Source organism: Falco cherrug, chromosome 4, assembly GCF_023634085.1.
Source record: "Falco cherrug isolate bFalChe1 chromosome 4, bFalChe1.pri, whole genome shotgun sequence".
Taxonomy (NCBI): domain Eukaryota; kingdom Metazoa; phylum Chordata; class Aves; order Falconiformes; family Falconidae; genus Falco; species Falco cherrug.
The window spans coordinates 2,953,007-2,965,540 of record NC_073700.1 but is presented as its reverse complement, the minus strand read 5'-3'; the positions used below and the strand labels follow the sequence as shown (position 1 = coordinate 2,965,540).

Here is a 12,534-nt window from a genome sequence, read left to right as displayed (position 1 = left end):
CTCTGGTAGTTCCATTAGTACTGTTAAGCTTAAAATGCAGCCTAGTAGAACACTGAATTAAGTCCTCCAAGTACAATTAGCTACTGCCTAATTTCTCGTAAAGAACAGTAAAAAGCAAATGTCAAACTATTTCTTCCAGAATAAGTTAAATCCTGAGGCTACTATATGGGAAAGTATGGACAGTATCTCCCATATTTGGGGCAGAAACTGTAAAGCACTTCACTGGTTATTTCCAAATCCTTTCTACCAGTTGAATTGATTTTTAAGGTTACCTCATTTGCTTCTTTTTCCAGAAGTGACCTCTTATCACAAGATCTGAAAGTCTCTAAAGTGTTGGTATTATACAATGTTCCAAAAACAGGACAGCATCGCGCTGGTACTGAAGCATTCCTGAATAAAAGAAAGAAACCTCTGGGAACTGGATACTAATGCCTTTAACATGATCAGCAGTAGTAGCAGTAGCAGCAGTAGCTATCCTCTGGTGTAAGGCTGCCCTGCAACCGTCAAATGATGAGGCACAGTAACAAAAGTTAACTACAGTTCTAATAAAAACATTTTTATGATCATAGTGCTTTATTGAATATGGATTGGTATAATAACTCAAGCAAATACATATCTACATTATGACTTCAAAAATATATCAAGCATCCGTATTATCTCTAAGCAAGACAGCATTAAATCACAGATCAAAGACTTAAAATTCTGTTCAAATATATATTATCCATGACAAATGTGATTTTCACTAAGAAAAAATTATTAAGACTTAATTTTAGATGTCAGTATTTTATTCACATAAAGAGTTATTCAGTTAAAATTTTATGTTTAAAAAAATCCCAAAGGAAGTCTAAACCAGACAAAAGATTGAGTAGCTTTTCTAGTTTGTAACATCACCAGCTGGAGAAGCTGCTGTTTGCAAACACAGTATGTATTTTTCCTCCTTCTGAATGTAAATTAAGTTAAAAAAATAGAATATTCCCTTAATTTATAGACCAGACTGATTTCACTGACTCCTTTAACATCATTCTCCCAAACTGGTATGTTTTTGACCACTACTAAAGCTGAGATGCAGAAAATGTTTGTTACATAATAAATACATATGATGTAGTTTCCAAAAATTTTTAGGCAAAAGGGAACTCCTCATGATCATCCAAACTGACTACCTAAAGTACAGAAAATTACTACCGTAGAAGGAATAACTAAACACTACATAAATGGACCTTTCATAATTTTATTTTTGTCACAAAATTTGAGAGCTAAATACCATGGTACCATCCATTTCTCCCTAATCTGAAATTCTTGTTCCCAAAGTCACAGCTTTCTTCCAATTACACTTTGCTGAATATGTTTTCAGTATTGTACCTAAAAGTTCTTCCATAATAATCAATGGAATAGTACCTCCTAAGAAATTATCTCAAAATGCACAAAGCCTCACTAGGTTCCTAACATCCTCACCCTGCAAAGCAGAGAAAGTCACTTATGTGATCTACAACTTCATAATCCACCAATTTAAAACAAACAAGACACTAACTACAAAGACATCTGTTCCTGACTTCGACATTTGCTGTAAATTAAAACCATGTTGAAAATGAAAGCTCATTTATGCTGTGCACACTGAGCAGCTTTAGTTTACCTTTCACTTTGGGGCTAAAAGCAAAATCAAAAAAATCCAGTCATAAAGTTAAATACTTTAGAAGACATTACAATTTAACAACTAAGGATTGTAAAAGCTATTCTAAAATCCTAACTGTAATGACAAATTCTCAGTAAATAAAGATCTAAGGAAAAAAATGAAGTTAGATGACTGAAATATCCTTTCTTATGCAGAAGAGCTGAAAAAAATGGGGGAAAAAAGTGGTATTTTATATAAATTTTTATTCATACAGTGAGTGAATTTAAGACTTATCAGCATATTTTAAACTTGGCCCTTCAGGAGAATACACAACTTCAGACACAGGAAGTTTATATTTGCAACTCAAAGCAGTCTCGCCACTGTTTTAAAGTTCATGAAAACATGTATTTATTTTCACGTAGAATTTCTCCAAGTAATATTATATAGCAAACCATTACTGTTATGCAAAGAAAGCATCTTCACATACAATCTGAGGTAAACCATGGTATGTACTTACGTATCAAAGGCACTAAACTCCAATGTCAAGCGAGCTGGCAAACCCAAAGGATCACCTGGACAAAAAGCAGCAACATGCTTCTTTTAAATGGAAATATGTTAACAAAAAGAGGGAACTTAATCTATATAAATCATAAATTACCCACAGGCACACCAGAATCCACAACTCACCCGCCCGTGTTTTCTAATGTTTCAGCAAAACACCTAAAATATGTTACACAAATACTTCGAGGCATTGACAGGAGAAACCCAAATTACTAAGCAAGATGTTCAGTTTCTACCTACCATTGTAGTAGTATCCTTTGATAACTTTTGGGGTCTCATCCAACTGGTACTCATTGAGTTTCTTCTGGGTTAGTTCGTGCCAGAATCCTGCATCCAAGGCACTACTGAAGGGAACAAACTGCAGCTTTGAAATTCCAGGATCTACAGGATGCTGCACCTCACTACTAGCAGTTGCCATGATTTCAGTTAATGATTGCTGTTAAACAGAATTCTGTAAAAGCAGATACACCTGATAAGTATATACTCAATTGACCGTATTGCTCATGACTACTCAAAGCTTGGGTTTAATACATTTTGTTGGGTTGAAGTGCAGAAAGCCTTAATCCTCTGAATGTCTAAGCAACTCCAATTTTTAAAATCAGAAGTCCTTTTAGTCTAAGCAATATCCTTCCAATTTCTTGTATGTGAAATTATGAAAGGCAAGTATACGTTCTGTTTGGCCAAGCTGCCTAGAAGGATTTGATTTCCTGACAGCCATTCCACAATTTCTCCTGTTACTTAGGATACTACATCTGAACCATGTACTTCTGAGTTGTATCTTGTATTGCACTGCCACAGATAAACGTAACAAAATGATAACACACTGTATCTGCATTCCTTCTGCTATCTCTATCTATCCATCTACAAACCTATTAGTACTATTTAAGTTCTGATAGCATTTAAAATCCAAGCTAACATTTCATTTAGCCAGGTCTTTACTGTCAGCCTGCGGTGAGAGCTGAACACTTATTTAGTTGAACACATTTACAAATTAACAAGTAAAGATAGCAAAAGTAAACTAAAGCCAAGAAAAGTCTTGCAGACAGTAAAGGGCCAAGCTGGAAACAAAACCCAGAACTTCCTTAAAAGTTGCACTAGCCACGAGGAAGCCAATGTGATGTACAAGCCACATTTCCTTACAGCTCTTCCCTCCTAAAGGTCGTTGCATATGGGGAGCATATATTTATTTTTTTACATAACCCAAATCACTAGTTCACATTTGCTGAATGGTATTCCTGTAAGCACACAGTCTTCTATTCACAACATTTACAAATTTCAGAATTTTAGATGCTACCCCAGAATGAGGAGTGAAACATCTGAACCGCGCTATTGTAAGCCTTTGCTTCAACTAGACGTAACAGTCCCTTTGCTCATGTTAGCAGGAGCATTCACTGTCAGGCGATTCAGCTCAGTCTGCCTATTTCCTTGAAAACTCATCAAATAAAAATCTTGCCCTCGGAACCTCCTTTATTTACTTTTAGTAATTGTCTCCATGTCTATACCTATACATATGAAGATGCAAGTTTCAGAGACACAGTCCATGACAGAGTATTCAAATATACATGTGGGGCAGGAAGGTCCTTCTGTCACTGACTATCTAGCTAAGATAAACATAGATGTTGCAAACAAGTTTTTCTTATATATTTAAATATAAATTTTAAAATATTAGTTTTAAAACTACTCACAAAGATATGAACATATGCTCCTATCTATTTACCACAACACATCCATCTACCAAGCTAGCACCTGCTGTTTTCTGAGTCCAGAAGGAAGATCAACAGCTATAAATTTAGGTTTTGTTCACAACACTTATCAGATCAACCATATCAACTCAAACGATCTACAGATGATTCCTTCAACTAATTTTTAAAGACTAAATTTTTTTAGTTTGCACAGCATCATCCCATGTGATTGCCTTTTGCTGCTGATCCTTCACAAAGCCCTGTCACCTTTACACATGGATCAATAGTAGGATTTTACATATAGGAAAGTCAAAATGAGGTTCCCATCATAGCTGTATTATCGGACACCAATATAAATAGATGCACTACAGTTCTGCTGTACTGTAGCTCGGATCAAATTGAACAGTTCCAAGTATATTGTCCTGTGAAGTCACTTGTGCAACAGAAACCGAGCTTACATCCTTTTCTTTCATGCTTTTTAGAACAGGGGGAAGGGAATGAGAGGTGGCTTTGATTTCTTAATAACTGCCAAAGAGTCTTCTCTGAAAGACACAGTTATGCTCTTCTTTACATGATACTTCCTTAAACAAAGTCTTCAGTGTAATCTAGCTATGTCTTCAACATTCAGTTTTTAGAGCTTACCTCCTTCTACTGTAAATGCTTTCCTTACTTGCTGGTAAGCCGTGGAATGTGGTTTTTGGGGTATAGGTTTGAGGTTTTCCACATTTTTCATGGTGAAAGCTAAATGCTTCAGTTCTGTCATGATATCTTGCTCTAACTGGCATATTGCAAATACGCCATTTTGTTATCTCCTCCTCCCCTCTTTTTTTTTTTTTTAATTTTTCTTAAAAAAATTAACAGCAGCTTGAATGTGTGGCAGTGAACTTTGATAGCTTACTTGAACAACCTCTCAAATCTCTTTTTATTGACATGAAAAAAAAGATCAGTTAGATTCTGGAAACTTTGCAAGTACTAGAACTATAAACAGCAGAATTAACTGCATGGAATTTTCTGACCATTTTTATAAAGCTCTTTTTCTGCTTGTAACATGTAGAAGTAGTAACATATATCAGTGAACATTTCAATTTTACTACTACATAGGCCTTAAATCTTTTTATATATATATTTAAATTTTTTGCCACTAAATGTCACAGAAAGCTTATCACAAAACAGGCAAACAATTGTCTGCCATATAGATGTTAGAATCAAGTCAGACTACATGGTACTTGATGCCAAAGCTTCCGTAATAAAACTTTTATTCAAAGGTTCAGTAGCTGCGTAGTCAATACTAAACCACTAAATCCCCATCTCCTTTTTTTCAGAAGCTTGGAAAGTATTATTTAACATTTTTTAAAAAATAATAAGAATAATCAACATAAAGGTTTTACTTTTTTACTTTCCTTTCCAGACAAGTACTACCATGAATAAAAGTTTACTCTTTTCCAATTTTCTTCAAGTCTTCTTTCAACTTTTCAAACAGGCAAGGTCTTTCATTGGGCCTTCCCCCCACACCTCAAAAAGCTGATAATATACTCAACAGTAAAGTGTACTGTCAAACATTTTACACGACCAAGAAGCCAAATGACAGTACCCAGCAGTACTTGAGGAAGATCCACTGAAAATACCAGCCTAAAAGCATCCACCAGGAACGAATTTTAACACCCTACTTAATTTCATTATTGCTGCACCTAAGAGTTACTGTAAAACGGAAGGAGTAAGAACAGTGAGCCTCACTATGCTATGCCCAGCAAACAGAGAAACACATACAACCTCTGATGTACTGACGCTTCTGGAAATGTCACTTACGTGCCTTCTTACAGCAAGATCAGTAAGCCAAGGTAAATTCACACAGCAAATTTTAGAATACTGAACTAAAAGATCAAACGTATGTATTTTGCAGAACTTGCATACAGGAATTCACCTACAGTTCTAATGGTAGTAGCAGTCACTAGAAGAACACAATAAATAAAGAGGAAAAAAGCAGGATAAACTCCCAAGTTTAAAAGGGCTCATAACCATGTGCTTCAGGTGAAAAGATTTGCCAGCGTGCTTTAGCCTCTCCTAAGTTCTGTGATGGTACAAAGTTTAACTGGTATAATCAGCACAGATCATCCAATGTATAGATGCGTTATCACTACTGTAGGTTCCAACATTTGTTATTCAATACAAAGAGACTTCAAACTGATCTAATGGAGGAACGTTTTAAGTGTAAAACATACCAGGGCTTTTAATATTTGTCTTCCCCTTGACCAACTCAATCTGTATGATTAAAACTACCACGAAGTTACAGCTTTTAAACCAAAATCATAAAATGCCCTAAGATCTCCAGCTTTCAGACAAGGCTTTTTATTCCCTGTTCCCAAGCTGAGTACCTGGGAGGCCTCTAGATGCAGGTGGCAAAGGAAACCGCTCCCTGCCGCTGCCTTTGCGGAAAAGCTGCTACTTGGCTGCGCCCGCTTTTAAGCCCTTTTTAGGGGCACAGAGCGCCTGCCCCGTTCCCGGTAGCACTGATGGCCCGGAGAGGCCGCCCTCAGCACCGGGACACGACGGGCCCCGCAAGCTCCCGGCCGGGGGCCCGGAGGCGCCCACCCCACGGGGCGACCCCCGCCCGCCCAGGCACGGCTGCAATCCCCGCTCCCGGCCGCCCCCAGGCTCTCCCAGCCGGGAGCCCCACGGGCAGCCGACCCCAGCGCCCCGAGGCCCCAGGACGCACCGGCCTCCGGCGGGGGCTGGAAGAGCGGGGGGGGTGGGGGGTGGGGGTGCGGGCCGCCCTCAGAGCCGCCTCCGCCTGAGCGCCACCGGCACGCGCACGGACCGCTCACCGGCTCCGCCGCCCTTTACTTCAGGCAAGGCCTGCTGGCACGGAGCAGTGACGTCACCCCGCCTCGGCCACGTGACCGGAGGCGGGGAGGCGGGGTCACGCACGCGCCGTAGGTCACCGGCTGCGCCTGAGGCGGGGCTGGCCCGGCCCTCAGCCCGGCCCCGCGCGGAGCCCGGCCCTCAGCCGGGCACACCGGCCCTCAGCCCGGCCCCGCACGGAGCCCGGCCCTCAGCCCGCCCCGCTGCCGGGCACACCGGCCCTCAGCCCGGCCCCGCGCGGAGCCCGGCCCTCAGCCGGGCACACCGGCCCTCAGCCCGGCCCCGCGCGGAGCCCGGCCCTCAGCCCGCCCCGCTGCCGGGCACACCGGCCCTCAGCCCGGCCCCGCGCGGAGCCCGGCCCTCAGCCCGCCCCGCTGCCGGGCACACCGGCCCTCAGCCCGGCCCTCAGCCCGCCCCGCTGCCGGGCACACCGGCCCTCAGCCCGGCCCTCAGCCCGCCCCGCTGCCGGGCACACCGGCCCTCAGCCCGGCCCCGCGCGGAGCCCGGCCCTCAGCCCGCCTAGCTGCCTGGCGGCCCGGCCCCGCACGGAGCCCGGCTGGGGCGGGAGCCGCCGGCGCCCTTCAGCGGGGAGTGCCGCACGGCGCCGGGGCGAGACCGGGGTGCGCCCCCTCAGTGCCCCGCCGCTCGCCCCTGCGGGGCCGTGCCCGCCCCCCCGGCGGCCGCCCGGTGTAACAGGGGTGCGAACGGACGGGCGAGGATGAGGTACGCTTATGTCGCCGCAAACGGCGGTGCTGACAAATGAGGAGGACGGGACTAAACCCTGCCTTTTCCTCCACCGTGGTGATGGCCGCTGCACGGGGGTGCTCCGGTTCCGATGGGGTGTTGATGTCGTAGTAAAAAAGCGCCGTAGTGAGTGCGCAGCGCATCCCGGCGGCGGTGGGGAGCAGCCCTGCCGGAGCTGAGCGTGGAAGCGCAGCCCGCGGGCCGGTTGGGGCTGCCTCCCGCAGCGGCCCTGGTGCCCCCGCCGGCCTGCCCTGCCCAGCGGGAGAGGGGCCGGGCTGAGGGGAGCCCCGGGGGCTTGCTGGGGTGAGCTGGGCGCTGGAGCGCATGGCGTGAAGGTGGAGAGCTGGGTTTCCTTCATCTGCAGAGAGCCCAGCTAAAGGGGACTTAAGGGAAGCCTTACATAACCTGAAGCAGAGAGGATGGAGGCAGATTCTTCTCAGAGGTGCACAGCAAAAAGCGTGAAGGAAAAGCGCACATGTCAAAACAAGGAAAATTCCAAATGCATATATTGAGAAAAAATTGCCTAATGTGGCTCATTAAGCACCATAATAGGTTCCCAAAGACACTTTGTGTAATCTCCATCCTTCAGGACTTGACTGCACAAGCCTCTGAGCAACATGATCTATCTTTGATGTTAGCTCTCTTTGAGCCAAAGGTTGGACTAGATGGCGTCTAGAAGTCCCTTCCAAGCCAGAGGTTGGACTAGATGGTGTCTAGAAGTCCCTTCCAAGTCAGAGGTTGAACTAGGTGGCATCTAGAAGTCCTTTCCAGCCTGAAGTTTTTAATGACTCTATATTGATTTTTGCAGATCTAGAATACAAAACAAAGTATGTTTTCTACAAAACAAGCATTACCTCTTTAGATGCTTCATGTCATTTACCTACCAGGGAAAACAAATTTGCCAGAGCTGCCTTCTATTTTGGGTCAGACGATACTGCAGAAACGGCCAGGAAAATTGGGAGGAAGCTTCAGAGTAAAAGCCACCAGTCAGATAGGTGTGGGTAAGGTCACATAAAGACAATTGTTCAGGCAGCATTAGGGGAAAATTTTGAGCTGCTACTTATGCAAATTTAGAGCTGATGTTTGGATAAAGGACCTTGCTGGGGAGCGTGGGCCAAATTCCAGGAATTTCACAAATAAAACAAATTGGAATAAACTTGGGAAGTTTGCTATAGATTCTATACCTTGAATCTGGCTGCATTACACCAGTCAAGTTCTGTAATTCCTCATTCTGCATGCTGCTCACTTATTAATATTGGTAATACTTGTACTCTGTCAAACACTTCATTACTCAGTTCTGCAGTTTATTTCCCCAAGGCTAGAAAAAAACTGATTTTACCACTTTTTGGGTCTTTTAATTCTCTTTTTACATGAAATATAAAGGGAGCATTGATGACATCCCGTCAAAATAGCTAGAGTGTTGTTACTGAGTCTCCATACAACTGTAACCTAGCTTAGATTTGCAGTCTTAGAACAATTTCAGTTTCATAACGGGGTTTATGAAACAGCTGTCAGCACATAACATTGGCCATGAGAAATAATACCAATACAGGGTGGAGGGACTCTTCTATAAGCCCACATCCTCATATTATCTCAAGTAGACATGTCATATCTGAAGAGAAATTAGACCCTGGGAGTTAGATTTCTGCACAACGGTTTTAGCTTCAGGGAAATGGGAGTTTCATCTGGTAGGCTTACAGTCTTGGAGTATCATTTTTTATACAGACTAACTGAGCTGGGAAATAAACTTGAGATGTACACATGAAACTGCTGGTGTAAACATATGAGCACACTGCAGCGAAGTCTTACAATGTAAGAGGGAGAGGCAGCTTCAGTCAAAGATATCTCTGTGCCCAGGATCTTAAGGAAAGCGGCTATAACCAAGTTAATCTGAGATTTGTGCTGAAGTCAATTGCTTGTTGCAGGTATGACTTGCCTTTTGAGATCTTCCTATGAGCAAATAGAAGTCTCTGTGATACACATGAGAATAGTAATCACTTATGAAACAGACTCTTTAAAAACAAGGAACAAATTTCCTGGGTGTTTTTGGCACATATTTCTGTAGGTAGGACTTTGAATTTCCCCAAGCAAAATCTTGCAGCAAGGGAAAATCATCCTGGAATTGGAGATGAAAATGAAACTGAAGCAGATTCAAACTCCTCCATTCCTAGGGAATATGGTCTTAGCATGTTTTGCAGAAGATAACTTCTCAGAACTATTTAGTTCAGATTAGATTCTGTTACAAGTTTGAATAAAAAAATATTTATTTAGGTTTATATAGTGCTTTCCATTTAGGAATTTAAATTATTTTTTTACAACATTCTCAGAGAGCGAGACCACAAAATACAAGCAGAACCTGGCAGAACTATTATATTGATTTATTTACAAAAATACTGTCAAAAGTAATCTAGCCCTTTGCTGTATGTCTGTTACTGCTGCAAGAGTGTGACACTGCAAAATACGCTGAAAAAGGTATCAGCTTGAACTTGCCATGTTGATAGCCTTCTGCCAGCGTTGTCACTAACTTCCCTGGCATAGGTGGGTGCCTGTCCTATGAGTACTTCGATGTGATATAGGGAAACAGCTGTTACCTTCAAAGAACTGAGTTGAGGGATAGTTTGTTACCTAGTGAGGAGGAAATTAGATTGCCAATTAGGAGACTTGAGTTCAGCTCCCAGGTGTGATTGTTGTTTTTGAAGACCAAGTTATGTCTGATCAAAATAGAACGCATTTGATATTACTCAAGGCATTCAGTTTAATTGTACAATAGGCATTCATTCTAGTTACACAGTGCCAATGTATAGCAATGGGTGCTGTGTATTTCTTTTACGGCATATTTTTGTTGAAACATACCAGACAAGGTATCTTGGTAGACAGAAAAAAATTATAAGGGATACAAATATTTTTTAAAATGGAAACTTTTTAAAACTTACCAGATGTCAGTATGTTTTTAACTATTACTATAAACAAATGTGCATCTCTTTCAGTTGGAACTCTTACACTTTTTAACTATTTGAGATCTCAAATGGCAATTTTGTAGTAGCCTGGTATATGTGCTCCTGTGTCTGTGCATGTATAGAGTGTACATCTCACATTTAATTTTTTTATGTTTCCATTTTAGACTGTAAGATGACTATGTTGAAATTATTTATTTTGGTGTCAGGTATGGATCATTTTCAAAGATAATTTGAAATTTGGTGTCAGAAGTGTAAACTATTTTATGAGCTATTTCTCACACATTGTTAACATTAATTGTTTTTTTATCTTCTAATTCTTCAATATACAAATAATTAGATGAAAATTAGTAATTCTGTCATTTTACCTAATGAATAAGCAAAAGTGACTATGTATGCATAGTATTTCAACTTAACTTGGCATTTTCAAGCGAACTAATTCTCATGCTGGTAGAGGGAAGAATGTACGCACTAAAGCTTTCGAGTGTATTCTTACACCTCATCTTTAGGAACTTAAGCCATCCCAGCTATCAGGAGGCTGGCCTTCTAGCATCCCTGACAGCAGTGGAAAGATACAGTGATCTGGAGAATTCACGACCTCCTCTAGAACTATTTAGAGGTGTGTATGGTGCTTCTATATTAATATCTTAGGATTAGAAATACATTTTTACAGTGAATCTTTCAGTCATTTTCATTTATAATGCTATCACAAAGTAGTCTCGCAGAGAATGGAGTCCTTTTAGATGGTGAAATGAAGCCAAAATGTGCACCTACACTACTGTTTCCTTTAGAGTGCCACATTTCCTGAAAATAATATGGCAAAAGAAACAGGTACTAGATGGCAGGATCCACTTGCTAATTGCACCCTTCCTTTAATAAACTTCCGTGATATGTAGGATTTGGCGCAGAAGGCCGGAATTCTTGTCATTACCCACTAGATGTCCCCATCGACACAGAAAAAATTTTGAGAATGTATTTTTCTGCCTTTTCAAAGCAGGTCCGTTGTTCTTGCCACACCTTAGTCAAAGAAGAACTTCAGTCCAAGAAATTCCAAGAAATTTCTTATGTTCTTTTAAAGCCGTGTGTCCTCTGACCTTGTTTATTAACTGGAAAACATTGGAATTTTTTACAGGAAACCACACCTGGAATATTCTACTAAGGCTTGGCCCCATGTGGTAGTAGGCTTCTCCATTCCTTACCCTAATTCACTTTGCTCTGCTTGTCTTACATCCAGAGCCATTTGAATTGCCTATTCGGTAAAATAAACTGATAAATCCTGTTAAGTATCTTGCTAGTTGGAAGTTTAAAATAGGCAGTATCCCATTTTCTTATTATCTATTATAGCTATCACATCAGAGAATCCCACTGTAACAACTTCCCTGGTCTTTATTATTGACACAGCTACACTAAGATAATGGATAAAAATGAAGGGGAGATAAAAAATATTCAGGCAGCTTCACTTGCCTAGGTTTAGTTGTTCTGTGTTTGAACGTTCATTGATTGTACCAGAGGTATTCTTTGTTATAATTATCATTATTTTTAGGCCAATTTTCAATGATTTTGTTTAAGTTGCTGTCTCATGTATTAATACATTTTAAAGTCAGAAAAGGCAATTGTCATGATCAAGAGGATAGACTTCTTGACAACTCCAAGCAGCCCTTGGGTGAGCATGTTTAAGCAGTGTACACTAATAACTGTAGCTGACTTAGTGTGCTGCTTTATTACCTCAGAGATCGCCTAAATTACCATCTATTTTGGCTAGAATTCCTGTTGCATATCACAATAGAAAAGAGATCATAATGGATGTGAATCTGAGCAATTGTTTGCGAAAGGCCAATGAATTACAGCATGTGTTTCAAAAGATGCTCCTTTGTAGTCCATACTTGTGCAGATACTGCTCCTGCAGTGAAAAAGTTGTCTGAATTCTGGAATGAATTTTGCTGCTTCTATATTCTGTCTATGTATTTTGCCTTTTTTCTCCTAGATTTGAGTTCCCTAACTGCAGTTTTTTCTGCATGCTACTTGAAACCAAAGTCAAGTGATATCTGACCATTGTACAGTACATTGAAATAGACTGAATTAAAGTTTATTCCTTTAACAGTTTTCCAATTTATTAAAATGCAGA

General features: G+C 41.4%; 1 protein-coding gene across 7 annotated transcripts in view; it reads right to left on the bottom strand.

Annotated features, from left to right (window-relative positions):
* The window catches only part of ATG7 (autophagy related 7), a 122,574-nt gene extending 115,814 nt beyond the window's left edge, over positions 1-6,760 (bottom strand). For 4 of the 7 annotated variants that reach the window (XR_008731919.1, XR_008731920.1, XR_008731921.1 and 1 more), the window contains exons 1-4: positions 6,225-6,480; positions 2,411-2,621; positions 2,127-2,181; positions 273-390 (exon numbers count right to left, since the gene is read on the bottom strand). Coding sequence is in view for 4 of the 7 variants with exons in the window: in XM_005444441.4 (XP_005444498.3) it covers positions 273-390; positions 2,127-2,181; positions 2,411-2,588 (351 nt within the window). In the remaining 3 variants the exon portion in view is untranslated. Of the gene's footprint in view, positions 1-272; positions 391-2,126; positions 2,182-2,410; positions 2,622-6,224; positions 6,484-6,674 lie in introns of those variants that run through there. The other 3 variants (XM_055708228.1, XM_027812928.2, XM_014284337.3) reach the window with 3 other exon arrangements.
* Positions 6,761-12,534: the final 5,774 nt, after the last annotated feature.